The sequence below is a fragment of the Oncorhynchus masou genome, chromosome 31 (genome assembly GCF_036934945.1).
Source record: "Oncorhynchus masou masou isolate Uvic2021 chromosome 31, UVic_Omas_1.1, whole genome shotgun sequence".
Classification (NCBI taxonomy): Eukaryota; Metazoa; Chordata; class Actinopteri; order Salmoniformes; family Salmonidae; genus Oncorhynchus; species Oncorhynchus masou.
Genome location: NC_088242.1, coordinates 24,720,559 through 24,745,455, shown reverse-complemented (window position 1 = coordinate 24,745,455; position 24,897 = coordinate 24,720,559). Strand labels below are relative to the sequence as shown.

At 43.3% G+C, this 24,897-nt stretch overlaps 2 protein-coding genes across 5 annotated transcripts; one reads left to right on the top strand and one right to left on the bottom strand.

The window, feature by feature from the left end:
* Positions 1–1,715: 1,715 nt before the first annotated feature.
* LOC135523617 (monocarboxylate transporter 7-like) lies at positions 1,716–12,714 on the bottom strand. Of its 2 annotated transcripts, none has more exons than XM_064950405.1 (6): positions 12,577–12,714; positions 4,935–5,189; positions 4,426–4,569; positions 4,194–4,322; positions 2,952–3,962; positions 1,716–2,707 (listed from the first exon to the last, which is right to left on the bottom strand). In XM_064950405.1, exons 2-6 carry the CDS (start codon positions 5,170–5,172, stop codon positions 2,397–2,399), a joined length of 1,833 nt encoding a protein of 610 aa, XP_064806477.1. In that variant the 5' UTR covers positions 5,173–5,189; positions 12,577–12,714; the 3' UTR covers positions 1,716–2,396. The 2 variants fall into 2 exon arrangements, with proteins under 2 accessions (XP_064806477.1, XP_064806476.1); XM_064950404.1 differs by lacking the exon at positions 12,577–12,714 and adding an exon at positions 12,245–12,350.
* Positions 5,613–24,895, top strand: LOC135523620 (arylsulfatase G-like). 3 transcript variants are annotated; one of them, XM_064950412.1, is made up of 12 exons: positions 5,613–5,663; positions 13,138–13,380; positions 13,665–13,852; positions 13,986–14,033; positions 14,174–14,291; positions 20,196–20,342; positions 22,640–22,836; positions 22,920–23,000; positions 23,119–23,227; positions 23,380–23,500; positions 23,634–23,724; positions 23,900–24,895. In XM_064950412.1, the coding sequence occupies exons 2-12, from the start codon at positions 13,151–13,153 to the stop codon at positions 24,178–24,180; spliced, it is 1,611 nt and encodes a 536-aa protein (XP_064806484.1). In that variant the 5' UTR covers positions 5,613–5,663; positions 13,138–13,150; the 3' UTR covers positions 24,181–24,895. The 3 variants fall into 3 exon arrangements, with proteins under 3 accessions (XP_064806484.1, XP_064806483.1, XP_064806485.1); XM_064950411.1 differs by lacking the exon at positions 5,613–5,663 and adding an exon at positions 12,253–12,383; XM_064950413.1 differs by lacking the exons at positions 5,613–5,663; positions 20,196–20,342 and adding an exon at positions 12,253–12,383.
* Positions 24,896–24,897: the final 2 nt, after the last annotated feature.

Genomic DNA, 24,897 nt, shown 5'->3' with positions numbered 1-24,897 from the left:
GTGTTCAACCTTCTTAAGTTCTTTCATGTCACTCCACTTCTTCGAGGTGGAGAAATTACAGATCCTGGAGCATTGACAGGTTTTTGACTTTGTCAGCTTATGGATTTGAACTGGTGACCATTCGGTTAATGGCCCAATGCTCTAACCGCTAGGCTACTTGCTTCTTTCACTTTTATGTCTATTCCTACCCTATGTTTGCCTCCAGACGGTCACCCATGAGATAGGGCAAATCTTTGGGGTGAAGCAATGCCAGTGGCTGCAGTGTGTCATGCAGGGCTCCAACCACCTGGAGGAGTCAGACACCCAGCCCATGGACCCCTGCCCACTCTGCCTCCGCAAGGTAAGCACATAATTTGCATAAACTTTGATACACTACTAATATTCTGTAGCCTAGTAAAATAAAATAAAATTATGCTGGCAGTCATTCTGAATGCAGGTTGCAGGTGATTAAAAGTTCCAGTTGTTTGCTATCGTTTGCAAGTCAGCATAATGTGAATTGCAGATGTAGCCTGTAAACCAAAAGTTTCAAACCACTGCTTTAGTGTGTAGTTAGGCCCTCAAAGAAAGGCGTTGTGATTCATGTATTGTCATATTTTCTAGTGTAAAATTAAACTATGCGAATAGGGTAGAATACATTCTCAAGTTGAATTGTATCCTGAACAAAAATATAAACTCAACATGGAATGATTTAAAATGTTTTATTGAGTTACAGTTCATATAAGGAAATCAGTCAATTGAAATAAATTAATTAGGCCCTATTCTATGGACTTCACATGACTGGGAATACCGATATGCATCTGTTGGTCACAGATACTTTAAAAAAAATGGGGTGCTTGGATCAGAAAACCAGTCATTATCTTGTGTGACCACCATTTGTCTCATGCAGTGCGACAGATCTCCTTCGCATAGAATTGATCAGGCTGTTGATTGTGGCCTGTGGAATGTTGTCCCACTCCTCTTCAATGGCTGTGCAAAGTTATATTTGATATTGTCTAGAACTGGAACACGCTGTCGTACACGTCAATCCAGAGCATCCCAAACCTGCTCAATGGGTGACATGTCTGGTGAGTATGCAGGCCATGGAAGAACTGGGACATTTTCAGCTTCCAGGAATTGTACACAGATCCTTGCGACATGGGGCCGTGCATTATCACGTTGAAACATGAGGTGATGACGGCAGATTAATTGCACGACAATGGGCCTCAGGATCTCGTCACGGTATCTCTGTGCATTCAAATTGCCATCAATAAAATGCAATTGTGTTTTGTTTTCTGTAGCTTGTGCCTGCCACAACCATGGGGCACTCTGTTTACAACGTTGACATCAGAAAACTGCTTGCCCACACAACGCCATAAACATGGTCTGCGGTTGTGAGGCCCGGTTGGACGTACTGCCAAATTCTCTAAAACAATGTTGGAGGTGGCTTATGGTGGAGAAATAACATGACATTCTCTGGCAACAGCTCTGGTGGACATACCTGCAGGCAGCATGCCAATTGCACGCTCCCTCAACTTGAGACATCTGTGGCATTGTGTTGTGTGGCCTTTTATTGTCCCCAGGGTGCACCTGTGTAATGATCATGATGTTTTCTCAGCTTCTTGTTATGCCACACCTGTCAGGTGGATGGATTATCTTGGCAAAGGAGAAATTCTCACTAATAGGAATGTAAACATTTGTGCACAACATTTTAGAGAAATAAGCTTTTTGTGCGTATGGACAATTTAGGAGATCTTTTATTTCAGCTCATGAAACACTGGCTTTACACTTTACATGTTGCGTTTATATTTTTGTTCAGCGTATGTTCACTCAACCTAAAATTAAAAGTTGAGTGAGCATACAATTCAACTTGAGAATGTCTGTTTGTTCAGCTTTACTCCCAAATGAGATACAATTGTAAGTTGAATCAACTTTAATGTTATTTTGGGGAGGAAACTCAAAATCCTATTGCAGCTAGTTGCCTTACAATTGACATTTGAAATCAAGTGTGAGCGTAATAAGGTTTCCCAGCTGACTTCACAAATCTAATAACTGGCCTCTACATATTGTTTGCATATCCTCTCTAACAGTACCATGAGCTAAAACACAGTGTTTTGATATTCAGGGAAGCAATAATAACATTGTTGTCTCAGTTTATAACAAGGTTTGTAGTGCTAATTTCACCCCTTACATCCAGGATGTGCAGTATGCCCTTTCCTTTGTTCAGTGTGAGTGACTAGAGATATGAAACCTCTCCAGACTCCCGAAACCAGATCTGAAATCACACGATAGAGATTCCTTATCTGTCCATGGCATTCTTTATTCACATATTTGTCTGATTTGTCTCAATCAGCACTAGCTTAGCCAAAACTTCAGTTCAGACTCTTATGGGGTTTCCTTCTGAGCTGTGTGATGTCTTTTCAAGTAGAGATTGTCATCAGTTGGCCTTTTTCAGTAATGATTTCCTGTTTCTGGTCCAAATCAAGGTCAACTTCTAGAAAGTCCTGAAGACTGTCTCTGTCCTGGGCCTCCTTCCCCTCTCGCTGAGGTACAGGGTTCCCTGGCCCCACCTGCAAGGGTTCTGGGCAATTTTGAGGCCCCCTCTTGCTGCAGTAGGGCAAGCCTCTCTTGGCTGGTCGTACCAGTCCCAGGAACACAGCTCCCAAACCCATACCCACCGCACAGGAGTAGAAAGCTGAGCCGTAGTTCTGAGTCAGGTCCACCAGAACACCTGAGAGAATAACAATTTTAAAAGTTAAACGAATTCATAAAAATGATGCACAAATTATTCAAGTTATTTCATTTGATGATAATGAAAATAAAACCAATGGTAAATCTATCATTAGTGAGAGAGAGAGAGAGAGAGAGAGAGAGAGAGAGAGAGAGAGAGAGAGAGAGAGAGAGAGAGAGAGAGAAAAGAGACATGCCATGACAGAGAGCTGTGAATAAATATGAGACCTGAATGCATCTCTTACCTCCTAGAGGTGGTCCGGCCAGCCCAGCGAAGCTCTGTATAAACACATAGACTCCCGCAGCCGACGCCATCCTCTCTATGCCCACCACATCTTTCTCTGCCAGCATGGGTATATGCGTTGATGACACAGTGCCCATAAAAAAACCATAGAACCCACAACACACCGCCAGGCCCCAGAACTCCCACACCAGGGTAAAGGCCACCAGCACCAGGCACAGCAGGATTACACATCCTAGCAGCACCAAGGGCTTCCTGCCTCTAAACAGTTTCCTACCTAGCACCCAACCAATGGAGAGGCGACCAAAGATCTCTGCAACCGCCATGGCGGAGAGCATGTAGGTTGCACGGTCACGCTCCACGCCACGGCTCACGCTCAGCTCAATGATGTAGAGCTGAGGGGCAAAGAAACCCAATGTGGCGAAGAGGCCGAAGAGAGCATAGCAAATGAAGCTGCCTTCTCTCAGCACGGAGAAGTCAAGGAGTTTGGGCTTTTGGGCGGATACTGTCCATGTCTGCTCCTCGTCCTTCTCCATCTCCTTCTTGCTTCCTAAGCACAGCTGTGAAGACACCTCCTTCTCTCTTCTCTCTTTTCCCTCCTTTTCTCCCTTCTCCTCTTTCCCATTCAGAGGAATATCCATCCCTGCCTTGCTACCATCATCCAGGACCTGGTGATGGAGGGACTGGACCCCAGAGTCCTCAGACTCAGAGCTCAGGGAGCAACAATGAGTCAGCTTGTTCTCCTGAGAGTAGGAACTCTGTGGTGTGTAATAGCTATCCTTAGCATATGAAATGTCCTTAGTGTACAGTCTCTCCTTAGTGTAGGACTCCTCCTGTGTGTTCAGAGCCTTCAGCTCTTGGTCAGCCAGTCCACCTGTCTCTGTCTCTGTGGCTGGTCCAGGTCTGATGAAGATTGGTCTTAGCAAAACTCCACAGATGATGATGATGCCCTGCAGAGCTCCGATCACCACCAGAGTGTAACGCCAGCCGATACAGTCCCTCAGAGCAGAGAATGCTGAGGAGCAGATGGGGGAGAACAAAGAGGAGAGTGCTTGAAATACAAGACTATAGTGGTCAGGGTTTGCAATCCAACCTCAAATTAAATGTGGGTTAATTTTAAAAGAAAAAGCAATTGAGAAAAGTGAGATTAAGGTAATGGGAAGGTTGGTAAAACTGAAACATTGTATTTTTTAAAGAGAAACTTTGCTAGTAAGCATAGGCTTTTAGTCCCACTGTGACCTCTTACCTGGGGCGAGGGCGAACACGGAGAAGGACTCTCCCGTGGAGGCGACAGCTGTGACCAGGGAACGTCGCTGGGAAAAGTACTGAGACAGTAGGGTGACGGTGGGCAGGAAGGTCAGACAGTACCCCAGGCCTGTGGAGGGGAGAGGACACACATGCACACCCACTGGTGACAACACTGGTGCCACTTTGACAGTTATGATGGTCAATATCCTGTGTGTATTTGTTTGTCTTACCTGCAACGAGTCCGATGGTGATGTACATCTCGTTGATGGAGTTGGTGAAGCCACTGGCGATGGTTCCTATGGAGATAAGGAGTCCACCAATCATAACAACTGGCCGGAACCCAAATCGGTTGGTCATTATAGAAGCAAGAGGAGCTGTGAGGAGAGAGGGGATAGGTATCTCTTGTTAGCACTAAGATATGACACACTATAGAGCATCTGACCTTTTTCAGTTAATATCACCCTAAAAAAATGATTATGAGATCAAGCAGTCTGGCACAGTAACACAAGCCTTCACACTCAATTTCTTAAATTATGGGTCTGGACCCAAAGTGGGCCCTGGGCATGTGAGAGGTGGGTCATAAGTTATGAGAATACATCTATAATCATGCACTATGTCTTCTTAATTTGGAGAACCATTTGGCTCACGAGAGGACAGTCAATTTCTCATTTGGGTCTTGATCTGAAAAAGCTTAAGAACCCCTGCCTTAGACCCTCTCATCCCCAATCCCCAGTCTCACCGGTGAAACTCATAGTGAAGACGCAGATGGAGATGATCCAAGAGACTCGGCTGTTGCTCTCCCCAAACTCCCCCATCAGGTCCTGGAGGAAGATACCCAAGCTCTTGATGACTCCGTAGGTGAACACTTCCACCAGGAAGAAGGAGACCGCCACCACCCAGCCCCAGCCACCATCTGGGGGAGCCGTGTAGACGTTAGGCCCCATGTAGCGCTTCACTCTGGACCCCCACACTGTCATAGTTGGAGTAGAAGATGCTGTAGGGAAGGGGGCAATAGAGAACTTTTAGAAAAGGTAACAAGTAAACACGCTTGTGTTTGGGAAAAAAATAAATACATAGTTAATAATGTCAATGTTATTGGTATGGTATAAGGTTAATATATTAACATTAACATTGTGTGTGTGTGTGCGTGTGCGTGTGTGTGTGTGTGTGTGTGTGTGTGTGTGTGTGTGTGTGTGTGTGTGTGTGTGTGTGTGTGTGTGTGTGTGTGTGTGTGTGTGTGTGTGTGTGTGTGTGTGTGTGTGTGTGTATATATATAAGGCTAGGATTAGCTGATTTATGAAGAGAAAATATTTTTTTTTGCAGTTTACATGTGACTTTCTGAGTCAGTCCCTCCCAACTGTAACGAACCCTCTGGTAACTGTGGGTATGTGTGAACGCGCATTGTTGGCGTGAACGTGCACGTTCTTCGAGTCTGCAATAACTGCAAGCAAGACGTCACTATAAAGCGGTAATACAATCACTGTTACCTGTGGATTACATGGAAAAATTTAAATAAAACGTATCCTTTATCAATTTCATATGTTAGGTACATAGTTGCAGCTTGCAAACTATATTCGCTTTAGGTAATGTTATGGTGAAAGTTGTTGCTGCTTACATCCGGAACAATGTAGCTTTTCAGGACACGTTGCTTGCTATATCAACGCAACTGTTACTTTGTATCAAGGATCCTAATCGGTCCTGCAGCATAATTAGCACATCTTCAATTACGCAACAATAACCACAATTCACACACACATAAACCTGTTTCACTCACTGCCTTTTTATTGTCGTTCCACATATCCAGTTTGCCTTTTCTCAACGAATGAATGAGCAATGCCATCGCTTGATGTCATTGGTGAATAGCCTATGGCATTGGTAACTCATCCATTCCAACGGGCATTACCTATGCTGCACTTGTCTTCTCTGACTTGTCTGTCTTATAACCAAAAGTGTGTGTATAGATCTGTGGGTCGACCCACACCAATGTTTAATGTGCCAACATGTTATCTCATTCAGCCAGAGGTGGCCAAAGGAAAGACAAACAGCAAATAAAGTTAGGCCCTCTATAGACTTGACTCAGCCTAAAGTACAACACCAATACTACTTTACTTGTCTTATCCCATGGCATCATGTTCTCTTACATTCTAGGGCCTTCTAGATATTTTGTATCTAACCGATTTGGCTATAAGCTGTAAGCTATAAGCTGCCCAAGTATTTTAATCAGTAATTAATGTTAGACCACAATTACAATTATTATAACTAGGCTGCTACAGAGGTGATTATTGGGCCTCTTGAAAAACCTGTATTTACAGAAGGAAAACGGGGGAGGGTCATGCTTTTTCAATTTCAGTCAAGGGGAGGGGTTAGTATTATTTAAATCTAGTCCAGGGGAAGGAAGGGTCATGTCATTAATTACATTTCAATATTTCGGAGTGTTTTATAATGAGTTGATTATTAGGCTACATATAGATGTGTGCCGGATGCCGCCCCTCATCTCTGATTCTCTACTGGGCACTCAATATCATATTATTTTTAGATTATTCTTTTTTTGTCCACCTTTATTTAACCAGGTAGGCCAGTTGAGAACAAGTTCTCATTTACAACTGCGAACTGGCTATTTAGTGTGGTCTCAATCAAATGATCTAGCTAGGAAGTGCATGCTCGAAGATGCACAGAACAAAGTTTAATTATTAAGATAGCTGATGGGATGGTGTAAATAAAACAATGCTGCATTACACACATCAATGGATATTCAAACCCTGAGTGCTGCTTAACCAATAGCTGCACTGTGTAATGCTACGTGGCAGTTTACGAGGAGAGTCAAAGGTTTCTTCTGAAATAATTTTTGATTAGGTCTAGTCCAAAAAATGTGCACGGACTAGCCTATAGCCCAGGGATAATCAACTAGATTCAACTGCGGACCGATTTTTTTTTTTGAGATGATGGTCAGGGCCAGAACATAATTATAAATCATTTGTAGACTGCAAATTGACTGCAAGAAGCCAAAACATATAAACAGTTGAAGTTGGAAGTTTACATAGACTTAGGTTGGAGTCATTAAAACTCGTTTTTCAACCACTCCACAAATTTCTTGTAAACAAACTATAGTTTTGGCAAGTCAGTTAGGACATCTACTTTGTGCATGACACAAGTCATTTTTCCAACAATTGTTTACAGACAGATTATTTCACTTATAAATCACTGTATCACAATTCCAGTGGGTCAGAACTTTACAATCACTAAGTTGACCGTGCCTTTAAACAGCTTGGAAAATTCCAGAAAATGATGTCATGGCTTTAGAAGCTTCTGTTAGGCTAATTTACATAATTTGAGTCAATTGGAGGTGTACCTGTGGATGTATTTCAAGGCCTACCTTCAAATTCAGTGCCTCTTTGCTTGACATCATGGGGAAATCAGCAAAGACCTCAGAAAAAAATGGTAGACCTCCACAAGTCTGGTTCATCCTTGGGAGCAATTTCCAAACGCCTGAAAGTACCATGTTCAGCTGTACAAAACAATAGTACGCAAGTATAAACACCATGGGACCACGCAGCCGTCATACCGCTCAGGAAGGATACGCATTCTGTATCCTAGAGATGAACATACTTCAATCCCAGAACAACAGGAAAGGACCATGTGAAGATGCTGGAGGAAACAGGTGCAGAAGTATCTATATCCGCAGTAAAACGAGTCCTATATCGGGAGGGTAGAAAGGCCGCTCAGCAAGGAAGAAGCCACTGCTCCAAAACCGCCATAAAAAATCCAGAATACGGTTTGCAACTGCACATGGGGACAAAGATCATACTTTTTGGACAAATGTCCTCTGGTCTGATGAAACAAAAATAGAACTGTTTGGCCATAATGACCATCGTTATGTTTGGAGGAAAAAGGGGGAGGCTTGCAAGCCGAAGAATACCATCCCAACCGTGAAGCATGGGGGTGGCAGCATCATGTTGTGGGGGTGCTTTGCTGCAGGAGGGACTGGTGCACTTCACAAAAAAGATGAGGAAGGACAATTATGTGGATATATTGAAGCAACATCTCAAAATATCAGTCAGGAAGTTATAGCTTGGTCGCAAATGGGTCTTCCAAATGGACAATGACCCCAAGCATACTTCCAAAGTTGTGGCAGAATGGCTTAAGGACAGCAAAGTCAAGGTATTAGAGTGGCCATCACAAAGCTCTGACCTCAATCCTATAGATAATTTGTGGGCAGAACTGAAAAAGCATGTGCGAGCAAGGAGGCCTACAAACCTGACTCAGTTACACCAACTCTGTCAGGAGGAATGGGCCAAAATTCACCCAACTTATTGTGGAAAGCTTGTGGAAGGCTACCTGAGACATTTGACCCAACTTAAACAATTTAGAGGCAATGCTACCGAATGCTAATTGAGTGTATGTAAACTTCTGACCCAGTTGGAACGTGATGAAAGAAATGACTGCTATTCTGACATTTTCACATTCTTAAAATAAAGTGGTGTTCCTAACTTACTTTAAGACAGGGAATTTTTACGAGGATTAAATGTCAGGAATTGTGAAAAACTGAGTTTTTAAATACATTGGAAATGTACAATTGTACACTGTCCGAATTGGACATGCTCTAATATACTTCAGAAATGCCCAATTGAATGGCTTGTTGAACTCAGGATGGCCGAGCAGTGATAGACGTTCCTGAGTTTCAAGTCTTTACGTTAAGAACTGACTGATTTATAGAGGGTTGAATGCAGTGTTTTTCACTAACTACAGGTTGTGAAATCAAAACCACTTTTAGGGTGAATTTAACCACTCCTCCAGGAAGCTTAGAATCAACACAGGTAATCCTCATAGTGGCCTGATGGATTGTCATTGATGACAGTTTGATTTGGCAATCATAACCCATGTAAACAACAGGTTGAATTTAGGGAAGGAGGCAATGTATTCCTATGGGGAGAGATGTCATTGCAAACTGTCAGAAGAAAACACCCTGTTTTCTCTGTTAAGGGTTAATACTACATGGCCAATGTTATGTTTGCGCAGATCGGGAGGACCTTAGGAACGTTCCTGTGGTTGAATTGTGTTTCTAGCCTCAACGGTTCTGCCGCTGTCACCCAAAAGCACCTCAAATTTAGGTCAGGCTTAATTTTGGGCCTACTTTTTGCACGGTCACTGCAGTCAGACCGAGTGAGCTACGGTCAAGTGGGGCATCTCATTGAACTCGGCATGGCCTAGAGACTATGGTGATGCCATTTGTTTTCCTTTTTGTGATGATTTAAGCCTCCCCATTTGATGGTAAAGTTCACATTTCCCCTTTAGGATATGAAGGGGACTATTCAATTCAATCTTTTTATGTTTATCTATAGACTTAGACTTAGAGGTACAGGTGACCCTGAACACGTGGCAAAATACATTTTGAAAATGGCCTGCACTGAAGAAAAGTTAAGAGCATAACCTGTAAACCCATGTTGTCCTTAGGGAGCAACTCGAATGTGTTAGACTACATGAACCAGCGAGCGCAGCTAGAATAACTCTGTGGCTTATCCATCCCAACCTCCCCCTGAAGAGCCCATCAAAAATGGCGTGTCTCAGTATGACCAGGAGGCCGCAATATGTCCAAAGCATGTTGAAATCACTACGAGTCAGGCGTCCTTCCAGGCCTACTTTCTGCAACGTCGCTGTGGTCAGGTTGAGCGAGCTACGGGCAAGTGGCGCATCTCCTTGAACTCGGCACGGCCTAGAGACTACGGTGATGCATTTTTGCCAACACTTTAAGTGTTGATTTCAGTCTGTCCATTTGGTGATGGTTCATCACTGTTTAAACTTATTGGAAACAGACAAAAGTCAGCCATCAAGTCAGCGTCCATCAGTCAATAAGATATCATTCTGACACCAAACTGATACATACTGACAACAAACCCACTTTGTCCAACTTGTTTAGAAGCCAACAATCACATATTTCAGAGCCTGCTCAAAATTCACAGTGCCTTCTGTTAAAACCATTTAAAAAAAAAAATTTAACACATAGTTACGTTTTAGCTGCGGGTTCAGTTCTGACAGAGCATAAATGCAATGGAAAATTTAAAAGAAGGGGAGGATCTTTAAGAGGTTATTAATGAGGGATTTAACATCACCAAATGGATAGGCTGAAATCAAAACCAATGAGCAGTGTGAAAATGCTCTTCTGCAAGTTGACAGTGTCCATTGCCAATGTATATCCATAAGGACTTTCCATTACGAAATGGACATGCTGAATCAACATCAATGAGAAATTCTTACTTCCTATGATCAAACATGTCAACTAAACCTTCTAGGTTGATTCAGGGCTTAACATAGTGATATATATAATTTGGTCAGTATATATGCCATTTGGACATTTCTTATGCCATTTGGACATGGTACACTGACTTTTTGGTTCGGAAGCCGACTTCCTATGATCATATATTGCAAATGGACAAAACATAGGCCTTATGGACAAACTCAATAAAATAAGACAAATGTGTGGCCGTACGGTTACTACATATGTATAATTGACCATAAAATATGTATAATTTGCACAAAAAAACACTTTTTATGAGGTTTTAACATTTTCAAAAAATTGAGATTTCACCCTTGGGACCTGACTTTGTGACCATTTCCTATATATCTATGGTGGAGCACGCTCACCCCCTATGGGAATTTTGGTTTATCACACTTGGCATTTTCAATGTTCCCGGTTGCAGTATGGTTTTGATGAACTGCCGTCCATTTGAGTGGTATTTGTAATTGTGTATATGGTTCTCCCAATGCCAATAAGTTGCCATTCATTTTTTTCCATTTCATGGGGGTCTTACTAACAACGAGTGTTTTGTGTTGGAGCCTATTCCTTCCTATTTTAAGAAATACTAGGTGTGCCTTCATGTTTAGGCTATAGGCTGCTATATCCATAGATTTGTTGGTCAATTCCCCCACCCACCATAAAACTAAGACTCAAATTGAGGAGGTATGATGAGAGGATATGCCATAAGCATACCTTTTTATTACTGAAAATGGCAAATGATTTTGAAGATTATAAAATGTATCCGATTATATAAAGTGATCTATAACAGCGCTTTGGTCTGCGATGCTTTATGTTAGAAACAAGCTGTAAAATACCCAGGAAAGACGTGACTCCGTTGCAAATGGGGCTATCATTGTTTTGTTTCGTTGACCAGAGGCTGACTTTGCTTGGGAAGTAATCTAATCCTTCCACTATCAATTGATTAAGCTATTAACTTTCTGTACAGTAGAAGATGTTTAAACCCAGACAGCTTTTAGGGAAACACTTGTGACCTTCTCTCGTTGGGTTAAGCCACGGAAGAAGAGTAGCCAGCAGTTAAAGCTTACACTTTTCTGTGTCAGTGGGTCTACTCTGTCTGGGTTAGAAATGTAGGCCAAACTTTTGAAAGTACAATGCTCAGATTCCTAATGACGTCTTGGATGTAATTATTTGCAAACGGACAGTTTCGTTGCAAACAAGACAGACTGATTTGGCATGGGAGAAATGTGATAAAATGAACACATAGGCCTATTTCTCTGTCCATTCTTAGGCTATAATTTCGGTCATTTGTGTGTTATAAAAAAAGATTCCTCTAATATGTCAAATTAATTAGAAAATGCAATTTTTTATACATATGATGATAGATTAATGCAATGCTTTTACTATAAAGGAGATCTTTGCATCCCTACTCATGTCCACGGCGGTCTGCGTACCCACAACCTCCTGACCCGCAGCCCTGAGCACTATCAAAATTCCACATTGCCATGTAGGCTACTGGACGAAGAACAGTTTCTCATATCTGAGGCTCTGCCTGGTCTGTCCAAGAAGTGCGGCTAAACGCCGTCCACTTTTGTGTTAATTATTAATTTAGCTGTAGGGGAGGGTCTTCTTATTTTTTTAAACTATATTTTGCTGAAGAGAGGACCATCCATTTTCTACAGGTAAACCTTATTATAAATAACATTCACTTTCTAACTGAAAAATCTCACTAATTTGGAACTGTCCGAATAATTATTATAATGAGAACAGAACTTTAGGCTCCTAACCTTATTCCTCACCTTTAGTGGACCGAATAACCACCGGTGAAAGCAAATACCCCGGGTGGGCCTCTGCCATATTGCTGCCACTTCTCTAATATTTTGAAGAATTAAGGAGAGGAGAGCTGAGGAGAAGAAAGCCCACGTCTTGAATTTAAAGGTAGCACGAGTTTGTGAAGGACAGCGTTGAACTACCCATTGTATAGGCCTCATGCTGTTGGCAACGTGGATTGTAGATAACTGTAGGTTTACTCTTTGCCAGCTCACTTGTTGCTCCTTTTCAATCAATACTTCTCAGTCAGATACCGAATATTTACTTCAAGATAGTAAAATTACTATTGCATAAATCTTACCTGTTTTTCAGTTTTAGAGATAAAAGATCTGTCTCTATCCCAAATGTTTTTCACATTGTGCTGTGTGGTAATCCTGTGTGCTGTTCAGTTTATGACCGGTGAAACCAGTGACAACCTTACTGTGGCACTCACTTTCTCTCTCTCTCTCTCTTTCTCTCTCTCTGTTCTCTCTCTCTCTTCTCTCTCTCTCTTCTCTCTCTCTCGCTCTCTCTCACATTCTCTCACTTTCTCTCGCTCTCACTCTCTCTCTTGCTCTCTCTCACATACTCTCTCTCTCACTCACACACACACACACACACACACACACACACACACTCATGAGGAAACACAGGGGTTAAGGGGATTGGGTTACAATCAGTCAGCTCGGTCCTATATCAGTCTACTGCAGCCCCCTGCACCTAATAACTGTCAGAGTGCTGTCTGTGTGCAGTTGACCATGATTGTTATAATTGTTATAATAATGAATAATACATTGTTCAACCCAAAGCTGCTATAAAAGTGTCTCTTGGGACCTTAGTTTTGATCAGTTCTTTGCCTTGTCTTACTCTGTCACTCTCCCAGGTCTTGAACCAGAATGGCAGGGAGTGTCTTCCTGCTCCTATTAGCTGGGACCCTGCTCTGTGGGCTACTGTTTCACACAGTGAGCCATAATGAAGCTGGGGACAGAACCCGCACCAGGAGACCCAACTTCATCATCATTCTGGCAGATGATATTGGATGGGGAGACCTAGGTGCCAACCAGCAGGCGGGTCAGAGTTCAAGCCAAACCCCTCATCTGGATCTGATGGCCCAGCAAGGAATGAGGTACAGCTCTTGTTAGCCTGTTCACTAACCAACTAGCCTAACTTAAAAGTAGGCCTTTTCTCACAGGATAGAACTGTCATGGATAACTGCAACAGGAGGTGGAGGCTTTAGTTCCAGTCCTGGTGTCAAATACCTTTATTGAATCATGAGCTACACATTTCTTACTTGTGTATTGTAACAAGTATTTGCACACCCTGTAACTGTCTAGTCTAGAACCAGTGTTGGTCACCACCTCTTTATTTGTTCAAAACACCATTTTGTCCTCCATAACCTGTATCCTCCAGGTTGACAGACTTCCACTCCCCAGCCTCCACCTGCTCCCCGTCCCGTGCTGCTCTCCTCACAGGCCGACACGGCCTGCGGAACGGGGTCACACACAACTTCGCTGTGGGGTCCGTGGGGGGGCTACCCCTCTCTGAGACCACCCTGGCCGAGATACTGCACCAGGGTGGATACTACACAGCCATGATTGGTGAGAGACAAAGAGACCTCTTCTATTTTATTCTATTCCATATTTGATTATGTTTTGTTCTATTCTATCCTGCTCTATTCTATTTTATTCTGTTCTAACCCGTTGTGTTTTGTTTTCTCTGTTGTAAGTGTAGGTAAATGGCATCTAGGGCACAATGGTCCATACAGTCCCACCAACAGAGGTAAGAGGCATTGAGTTCTTGAGTTAAATGGTTGACATATTATATCTACTATATCTATCTGCATGAAGCCACAGTAGTGCAGGTGTTACAGTGAATGTGAGGTCTAAATCAATGAGTGTCTTATTGCTTTCTGTGGGGAGGTTTTGACTACTACCTGGGGATCCCATACAGTAATGATATGGGCTGTACAGACCTGCCTGGTTACGACCTGCCCTCCTGCCCTCCCTGTTACCCTGGACCACAGATACTACACAACAGGTGGGGGTCGTATGCTCATGGTTAACACAGGTACACAAACATACACAGGGGTCTTTGCTTGCTCTCATAGAGAGATGAGTTTATACAGACTGAGCCAGATTCTAATTTGAGATCCAGAAATATTATTTTTCCTGCATGAATCATACATTTCCTTGCCAGAACTAGGGCTGTGGTGGCCACAAAATCTTGTCTTCCACACATAGCCTACAAGCTGCTGATGCAGACCTTTGGAGCATCTACATTTTAACAAGTCTAATAAATCCAGGTAATATAGCCTACACCTTCACAATAAAGCCATTATATTGTAGGCTATTAAGATGGCGCTGGAGAAGAAGGCAGACGTTTTACGTGCCCCCGACCGATTGTGTTTTTTTGTTCGTTTACTTGTGTTGTTTGTAACTTATTTTGTAACTTATTTTGTAGATAATGTTGCCGCTACCGGCCCTTATGACCGAAAATAACTTCTGGACATCAGGACTGCGATTACTCACCACGTACTGGCAGAATCCTTTTTTTCCTTTAACGAGTCTGACAAGGCCAACGCGAACAATATACTGCTTTCTCGGGAACAGGCCCAGATCCCAGTTATTTGCATGAAGAGGAGGTAGGGAAAAGGAGAACTGGCTGGCCGCTGAGAATTCATAGGCGATTGAATAAACCCCCACTTCCTTCCATTCTGCTAGCAATCGTGCAGTCTTTGGACAATAAAATAGATGACCTACACGGAAGATTAGACTACCAACAGGACATTCAAAACTGTAATATCTTATGTTTCACGGAGACGTGGCTGAACGACGACACTATCAACATACTGGTTATACGCTGCACCGGCAGGATAGAAAAGAGGCATCTGGTAAGACAAGGGGCGGCGGACTATGTTTTTGTAAATAACAGCTGGTGCACGATATCTAAGGCAGTCTCAAACTATTGCTCGCCTGAGGTAGAATATCTCATGATCAGCTGTAGACAACACTACCTATCTAGAGAGTTTTCATCTGTATTTTTCGTAGCTGTTTAAGAATACCACCACAGTCAGAGGCTGGCACTAAGACTGCATTGAATGAGCTGTATTCCGCCATACACAAACAAGAAAAAGCTCACCAGAGGCGGCGCTCCTAGTACCTGGGGACTTTAACTTCTCTAGGGTAGGGGGCAGCATTTGGAATTTTGGATGAAAACCGTGCCCAAATTAAACTGCCTTCTACTCAGGCTCAGAAGATAGCATATATAATTGGTAGATTTGGATAGGAAACACTCTAAAGTTTCCAAAACTGTTACAATGGTGTCTATGAGTATAACAGAACGGATTTGGCAGGTGAAAACCTGAGAAAAATCCATTCAGGAAGTAGGATTTTTTGTGTGCAGTTTTCTATTCAATGCCATTGCAGTATCCATTGACTGAGGACTCAAATTGCAGTTCCTATGCCTTCCACTAGATGTCAACAGTCTTTAGAAATTGTTTCAGGCTTGTATTCTGAAAAATGAGGGAGTAAGAGCAGTCTGAATGAGTGGACCCTGCCGTGTCACAGAGCTTTTTCATGTGCACGACCGAGAGAGTGCCTTTCTTGTTTACCTTTTATTTTGACGACTTTATTGTCCGGTTGAAATATTATCGATTATTTAGGCTAAAAACAACCTGAGGATTGAATATTAACATCGTTTGAAATGTTTCTACGAACTTTACAGATACTATTTGGATTTTTTGTCTGCCTGTTGTGACTGCGTTTGAGCCTGTGGATTACTGAAGAAAACGCTTGAACAAAACGGAGGTTTTTGAATATCAAGAGACTTTATCAAACAAAATGAACATTTATTGAATAAATGAATGTCTTCTGAGTGCAACCATATGAAGATCATCAAAGGTAAGTGATTCATTTTATCTCTATTTCTGACTTGTATAACTCTTCTACTCGACTGGTTACTGTTTGTAATGATTTGTCTGCTGGGCGATGTTCTCAAATAATCGTAAGGTATGCTTTCGCCGTAAAGCATTTTAAAAATCTGACACCGTGGTTGGATTCACAAGAAGTTAATCTTTAAACCTATGTTTAAAAAAAATAGTTGTATCTTTTCTGAATTATTATAATGAGTATTTCTGTATTTGAATTTGGCTGGATCTCACTGGATGTTGGCCAGGTGGGACGCTAGGGTCCCACATACCCTAGAGAGGTTAATGCAGGGGAACTTAAATCCATTTTACAAAATTTCTATCAGCATGTTAAATGTGCAACCAGAGGAAAAAAACTCTGGGCCACCTTTACTCCACACACAGAGACACATACAAAGCTCTCCCTCGCCCTCAATTTGGTAAATCTGACCATAATTCTATCCTCCTGATTCCTGCTTACAAGCTAAAATTAAAGCAGGGAGCACCAGTGACTAGATCAATAACAAAGTGGTCAGATGAAGCAGATGCTAAGCTACAGGACTGTTCTGCTAGCACAGCCTGGAATATGTTCCGGGATTCCCCCGATGGCATTGAGGAGTACACCACATCAGTCATTGGCTTCATCAATAAGTGCATCGATATCTTTGTCCCCACAGTGACCATACGTACATACCCCAACCAGAAGCCATGGATTACAGGCAACATCCCTACTTAGCTAAAGGCTAGTGCTGCCGCTTTCAAGGAGCGGGACTCTAACCCGGAAGCTTATAAGAAATCACGCTATGCCCTCCGACGAACCATCAAACAGGCAAAGCGTTAATACAGGACTAAGATATAATCGTACTCTCGTACGACACTGGCTCTGACGCTAATCGGATGTGACAGGGCTTGCAAACCATTACAAACTACAAAGGGAAGCACAGCCAAGAGCTGCCCAAACTATGCTCGCTTTGGGGCAAATATCACTGAAACATGCATGACAGCACCAGTTGTTCTCGACTACTGTGTGATCACACTCTCTGCGGCTGATGTGAGTAAGACATTTAAACAGGTCAACATTCACAAGGCTGCAGAGCCAGACGGATTACCAGGACGTGTACTGCGAGCATGCGCTGACCAACTGGCAAGTGTCTTCACTGACATTTTCAACCTCTCCCTGTCTGAGTCTGTAATACCTACATGTTTTAAGCAGACCACCATAGTGTCTGTGCCCAAGAACACTAAGGTAACCTGCCTAAATGACTACCGACCCGTAGCTCTCACGTCTTTAGCCATGAAGTGCTTTGAAAGGCTGGTCATGGCTCACATCAACACCATTATCCCAAAAACCCTAGACCCACTCCAATTTGCATACCGCCCCAACAGATCCAAGGATGATGCAATCTCTATTGCACTCCACACTGCCGTTTCCCACCCTTTCCCACCTTTCCCACAAAAGGAACACCTATGTGAGAATGCTATTCATTGACTACATCTCAGCTAGTGCCTCAGCTAGTCCCTCAAAGCTCATCAATAAGCTTAGGACCCTGGGACTGAACATCTCCCTCTGCAACTGGATCCTGGACTTCCTGACCAGGTGGTAAGGGTAGGTAACAACACATCCGCCACGCTGATCCTCAACACAGGGGTCCCTCAGGGGTGCGTGCGCAGTCCTCTCCTGTTCACTCATGACTGCACAGCCAGGCACGACTCCAACACCATCCTTAAGTTTGGTGATGACACAACAGTGGTAGGCCTGATCGCCGACAACGACGAGGCAGACTATAGGGAGGAGTTCAGAGACCTGGCCGTGTGGTGCCAGGACAACAACCTCTCCCTCAACGTGATCAAGACAAAGGAGATGATTATGGACTACAGGAAAAAGAGGACCGGACACGCCCCCATTCTCATCGACAGGGATGCAGTGGAGCAGGTTGAGAGCTTTAAATACCTTGGTGTCCACATCACCAACTTACTAACATGGTCCAAACACACCAAGGCAGTCGTGAAGAGGGCATGACAAAACCTATTCCCCCTCAGGAGACTGAAAAGATTTGGCATGGGTCCTCAGATCCTCAAAAGGTTCTACAGCTCCACCATCGAGAGTATCCTGACTGGTTGCATCACTGCCTGGTATGGTAACTGCTCGGCCTCCGACCGCAAGGCACTACAGAGGGTAGTGCGAACAGCCCAGTACATCACCGTGGCCAAGCTTCCTGCCATCCAGGACCTCTATACCAAGGCCCTAAACATTGTCAAAGACTCCAGCCACCCTTGTCATAGGCTGCTCTCTCTGCTACCGCATGGCAAGTGGTACCGGAGTGCCAAGTCTATGTCCAAGAGGCTTCTAAACATGTTCTACCCCCAAGCCATCAGAGTCCTGAACACCTAATCAAATGGCTACCCAGACTATTTGCATTGCCCCCCCCCTCTTTTACACCGCTGCTACTCTCTCTTGTTTTACATCTACGCATAGTCACTTTAATAACTCTACCTACATGTACATATTACCTCAACTAACTGGTGCCCCCACACATTGACTCTGTACCCGGTACCCCTCTGTATATAGTCTCGCCATTGTTATTTTACTGCTGCTCTTTAATTACTTTTATTTCTTATTCTTATCTGTATTTTTTTAAACTGCGTTGTTGGTTAAGTAAGCATTTCACTATAAGGTTGTATTTGGCGCATGTGACTAATACAATTTGATTTGATTATTTATTTTAGACAGGTCTAAGGCTCTATCACAACCGGCCGTGACTGGGGGCAGCGCACAATTGGCTCAGCGTCGTCCGGCTTTGGCCGGTGTAGACCATCATTGTAAATAAGAATTTGTTCTTAACTGACTTGCCTAGTTAAATAAAGGTTACATTTACAAAAAGAAAGATAAAAAAGAAACGTTATATGAAGAAAATGTAGTCTATTTCAGACAAATATTTGCTAGGAATTCCATGGCATTATTTTATAGTATTTTATAGCATGAAGAATAAAATTGAACAAAGCTGAATAAAATAGGAAGGATATTTTCTCCAAATGATCTGAGGTAGTGAGCACATGCAGCTATTCTGTGTTGAGGGGTTAACAAAGAAACAGCTACTCCTATATGCTTCATTTAGAGTTATTAATGTAACTTTAGTTGTGATACAAACATTGGGCTATATGTTTATACATTCTAAGGCTGAATGATGTTTATACATTCTAAGGCTGCATGATGCGACTCCAGTGATGTTTGGAAAAAAGTAGCATGAAAGGCATGAGCTCTGCTTAAGTTTTTTTGCGCAGGCTGTACACACTTCATCAGTCTCTCATTCACAATTTGACAAACATTTTATAATGCCTCGAATTTCCCGGCGGCATCCCCTTTGACTCTAATGTCCGCCCCAAAATCTATGCATTTTGTGGCCAGTGGCCATTGTGCCCTTGGGCTGGATATAATCATTTTAATTCCCTTCTCCCTATGTGCTGCTTGCTCCGAATCACCGCTCACTCACATGGCTCATCACGTGATCGGGTCTTTCTCACAGGCTACAAGTGATGACAGACACATCGGGGACTCAACTGGAACAGCTGTCCACATTTAATTGTTGTCAGCCAACAAGATGAGTAGGCCTAACGAACAGCAAAAGCACTAGCCTATGTCAATCTACTATCCCCCATAGTACAAGAGTTGAACTATTCTATTCTGTGCGAGAAATAAATATTACAAACATAGTCTGGGACAGTTGTGGGATGTGACATATCCCAAATGAATACAACCACTAGCATAAAAAATGTAAAAATTGAGGCTGATGCAACAGATCAGAACTTTTAGCTTAAATGTTGATAAACTATAAGGCTATTTCTTCACATTATAAGCGCAGCAATGAGCACATGGCAGTAGGCTATTAGCGGGAATGTTCCACTAAACGGTCACGTGGAATTTGACTGCCTTCATGACTCTTGACCGCTGGTGTGGAGGTAATACGGTCACCGTAACAGCCCTAGTCAAAACTCTGTATTCTCCTAATACTGAATATTTGTGTTGTCTACTTAACCAGATTGAAGAGGAGTGGTTACAGCAGCTGTTACACCAAAGTGGCTCTGCCTCTGTTTGAGAACAGGACCATTGTAGAGCAGCCTCTGGACCTGTGGAGGCTAACGCAGCGATACACATCCACTGCACTCAATGTCATACACACAGCCAGGTAAAATATGCCCATAAAAACATTTATGTGACAGGAAAAAATCATCCAGCTATTTAATAGAACAAAACCTTCATATGCAGTACTGTAACTTGGGTTGCTGCCGTTGATATAGCCTACATACTTAGTGAGACCGTTGTATGTTGGTCATGGCGTGATATGTTTACAGTTTAGTGCAAAGGGAACATAGTTCTGAACGAATGTAGCCCAGATTGTTAGAACAACATGTTTTTGTCAGTGCGCGTGCTGTTTATTTTCAGAACCCAATTTCACAATCTGTCTGTGCCAACATTCTGATTCAGAAAGCAAAGATGGTGTTCCATTCTCGCATGTCAGAGCACAGCTGCCTAAACAGTAAGAAATGTGTGTTAAGAGGGGGTTATTTGGGCTGAACAATATTCTGTAAGTCTGCCTCTCTCTCGTTTTGCTTCACACCTGTTTGAAGTGCCCATCGCTTACAGTATCAGGTTTCGTGACGGCTTAATGCATTCTCTCTCTGCCAAAGAGAAGAGCTTGCCCTTTCTCTAGCAAGTCAAGTGGCTATCTATAGGCATATACAGTGCCTTGCGAAAGTATTCGGCCCCCTTGAACTTTGCGACCTTTTGCCACATTTCAGGCTTCAAACATAAAGATATAAAACTTTATTTTTTTGTGAAGAATCAACAATAAGTGGGACACAATCATGAAGTGGAACGACAATTATTGGATATTTCAAACCTTTTTAACAAATCAAAAACTGAAAAATTGGGCGTGCAAAATTATTCAGCCCCCTTAAGTTAATACTTTGTAGTGCCACCTTTTGCTGCGATTACAGCTGTAAGTCGCTTGGGGTATGTCTCTATCAGTTTTGCACATCGAAAGACTGACATTTTTTCCCATTCCTCCTTGCAAAACAGCTCGAGCTCAGTGAGGTTGGATGGAGAGCATTTGTGAACAGCAGTTTTCAGTTCTTTCCACAGATTCTCGATTGGATTCAGGTCTGGACTTTGACTTGGCCATTCTAACACCTGGATATGTTTATTTTTGAACCATTCCATTGTAGATTTTGCTTTATGTTTTGGATAATTGTCTTGTTGGAAGACAAATCTCCGTCCCAGTCTCAAGTCTTTTGCAGACTCCATCAGGTTCTCTTCCAGAATGGTCCTGTATTTGGCTCCATCCATCTTCCCATCAATTTTAACCATCTTCCCTGTCCCTGCTGAAGAAAAGCAGGCCCAAACCATGATGCTGCCACCACCATGTTTGACAGTTTGTATGGTGTGTTCAGGGTGATGAGCTGTGTTGCTTTTACGCCAAACATAACGTTTTGCATTGTTGCCAAAAAGTTCAACTTTGGTTTCATCTGACCAGAGCACCTTCTTCCACATGTTTGGTGTGTCTCCCAGGTGGCTTGTGGCAAACTTTAAACGACACTTTTTATGGATATCTTTAAGAAATGGCTTTCTTCTTGCCACTCTTCCATAAAGGCCAGATTTGTGCAATATACGACTGATTGTTGTCCTATGGACAGAGTCTCCCACCTCAGCTGTAGATCTCTGCAGTTCATCCAGAGTGATCATGGGCCTCTTGGCTGCATCTCTGCTCAGTCTTCTCCTTGTATGAGCTGAAAGTTTAGAGGGACGGCCAGGTCTTGGTAGATTTGCAGTGGTCTGATACTCCTTCCATTTCAATATTATCGCTTGCACAGTGCTTCTTGGGATGTTTAAAGCTTGGGAAATCTTTTTGTATCCAAATCCGGCTTTAAACTTCTTCACAACAGTATCTCGGACCTGCCTGGTGTGTTCCTTGTTCTTCATGATGCTCTCTGCACTTTTAACGGACCTCTGAGACTATCACAGTGCAGGTGCATTTATACAGAGACTTGATTAGACACAGGTGGATTGTATTTATCATCATTAGTCATTTAGGTCAACATTGGATCATTCAGAGATCCTCACTGAACTTCTGGAGAGAGTTTGCTGCACTGAAAGTAAAGGGGCTGAATAATTTTGCACGCCCAATTTTTCAGTTTTTGATTTGTTAAAAAAGTTTGAAATTTCCAATAAATGTCGTTCCACTTCATGATTGTGTCCCACTTATTGTTGATTCTTCACAAAAAAAATAAAGTTTTATATCTTTATGTTTGAAGCCTGAAATGTGGCAAAAGGTCGCAAAGTTCAAGGGGGCCGAATACTTTCGCAAGGCACTGTACAGTAGCCTACCATACTCATAGCTCAAATATACCTTTCTTCACAGTGCTCAAAAGTTTAAATGTGGGATCTTTTATGTTATCAATATCATGATATCATGTTTCTTCATAGGGAACGGGGACAACCTTTTCTGCTCTATGTAGCTCTGGCACACATGCACGTCCCCCTGTCCCCCCCTTCCTACGCCCCCCACCCCTCAGAGGGCGGTGTGTACGCTGCCAGTCTGCGGGAGATGGACGGTCTGGTGGGGGCAATAAAGAATGCCTCTGATGCCTCAGACAAGGAGAACACTCTCATCTGGTTCACTGGTGAGTGATCACTAACTACCAGCGATCATGTTTCCATTTGGATCATTGAACATCACTGTATTTTTTTATGTGTTTTTCTTCAGGTGATAATGGCCCCTGGGAGCAAAAGTGCCAGTATGCAGGAAGTGTGGGTCCTTTCCTGGGGAAGTGGCAGACCAGCAGAGGTAAGTTCTTCCTGGGTCAGCACTTGCATTCTAGTGCATCAACTCACTGAACTAAATTACGAACCGTATGGATATTGACATCAATGGTCCATGTATTGGTCTGTTACCTGTCTGTCAGGTGGGGGCTCTGCCAAGCGGACCACTTGGGAGGGGGGGCACAGGGTGCCCACAGTGTCCTACTGGCCTGGCAGAGTACCAGCCAACAGCACCAGCAATGCCCTGCTCAGGTTTGGTCATCATTACAGTAGATATATCTGAAGCTTCCCCCAGCTCAGATACAAAACACAGGTGAATGAATGTTACACTTTTGCGTTATTCATGCAAACTTGACCCCCTCTTTCTCCTGATCTCCCTCCCTCTTCCCTCTCCATTCTCCAAGTGGTCTGGATATCTTCCCCACCCTCCTCTCCCTAGCTGGAGTGAACCCCCCATCAGACAGACGCTATGACGGTATCGACGCCACAGACATCCTCCTACACGGCAAAGAAACAGGAAATGAGGTATGACCCACTGAGCTATCAGAGCTAGTCTGAACACAAATGTAGTGACGTAGAACTACTCTGAAACAGGAATATGATCGGATGGATTTCTGGAACGAGTCTCTCTCATTTGTCTTCCTCTCCCTACCTGCAGTTCCTCTTCCACCCCAACAGTGGCGCTGCAGGGAAGTATGGGGACCTGCAGACTGTCAGACTGGGGCGCCACAAGGCCTTCTACATCACGGGTAATACAGCCGTTAAAGTAACGGCTAAAAGGGATCTGGATAAACTTCATTGGTATGCTTGGTCAGGTGCAGTGAGTGACTGACTGAGATTTGATTGGTCTGCTTTAGTATTGATAGTTTAGTGAAATAGTAGTATTGATAGTTTAGTTTACTGTAGTACATGTTGCCCCTACAGGTGCGGCTGAGGCGTGTGGGGGATCTAAAGGGAGGCAGGAGCTCCACGACCCCCCTATGATATTTGACCTGTCTGGGGACAAGGGCGAGGAGACACCCCTGGACCCCACCACGGAGGAGTACAAGGAGGTGGATGAGAGGGTGAGGAGGTGGAGGGAGGCGCTGCTCTATGACATTGCCACTGACCAATCAGTGTCCACGGCCAACTACGCCACAGACCAATCAGCAGCCCCCTGCTGTGACCCCCGGCACACAGCCTGCCGCTGCCTCACCCTGGGCTGAGGACACACACACATTCAGTGTTACACAGTTTGACATTCACAGAAAGACCGACTGATACGCAGACACACACACACTTTAGTTTTAGTCCAATAATTGTTTGCTCTTGGAGGTATATGCGTATGTGCCCATGGGAATGTAGAAATCAGACCTGTAGCCTACATCTGGGTTACTGTAAACAACCCCAGAGACCGCCCAGAAACATTCGCCAGAGTGAAGAAGAAAAGCAAATATTAGAACTAGCATCAGCCTGTTGTGAGGAGGCCGGACTGTGGGTCATTCTCCAAGAGGTCAGTACTGGGGATTGACTGAGTCACATTGCTCACTGCTGCTCTGAGGGGAAACATGGGAAGACAGCTGCAGTTGCATAGCAAGGACAATTTACTGTATTATTACCAATATTAAGTGTTTTCCCGTACACAGGCTTTTTGTACAGTTATATAATAGAGGCTTCTGGGTTGCTCTAGCACTCTCTGGTGGGGAGTATATGACCATGCAATAAGTAGGATGAAGTTGCCAATACACTGATCTAAGACCAGTTTAGTTTGTCCCACGAATAACTTCAATTTAACCCAAAATCAAAACATCTGAAGAACAAAAAGCACCACCCTTTGCCAAATCAGTCACAGGATCATAACAATAGGTGTGCTATTTACATACTATATGCATAAATGTATATATACACAAACAATAAAAAAATCACTTTCCACCAAAACCACT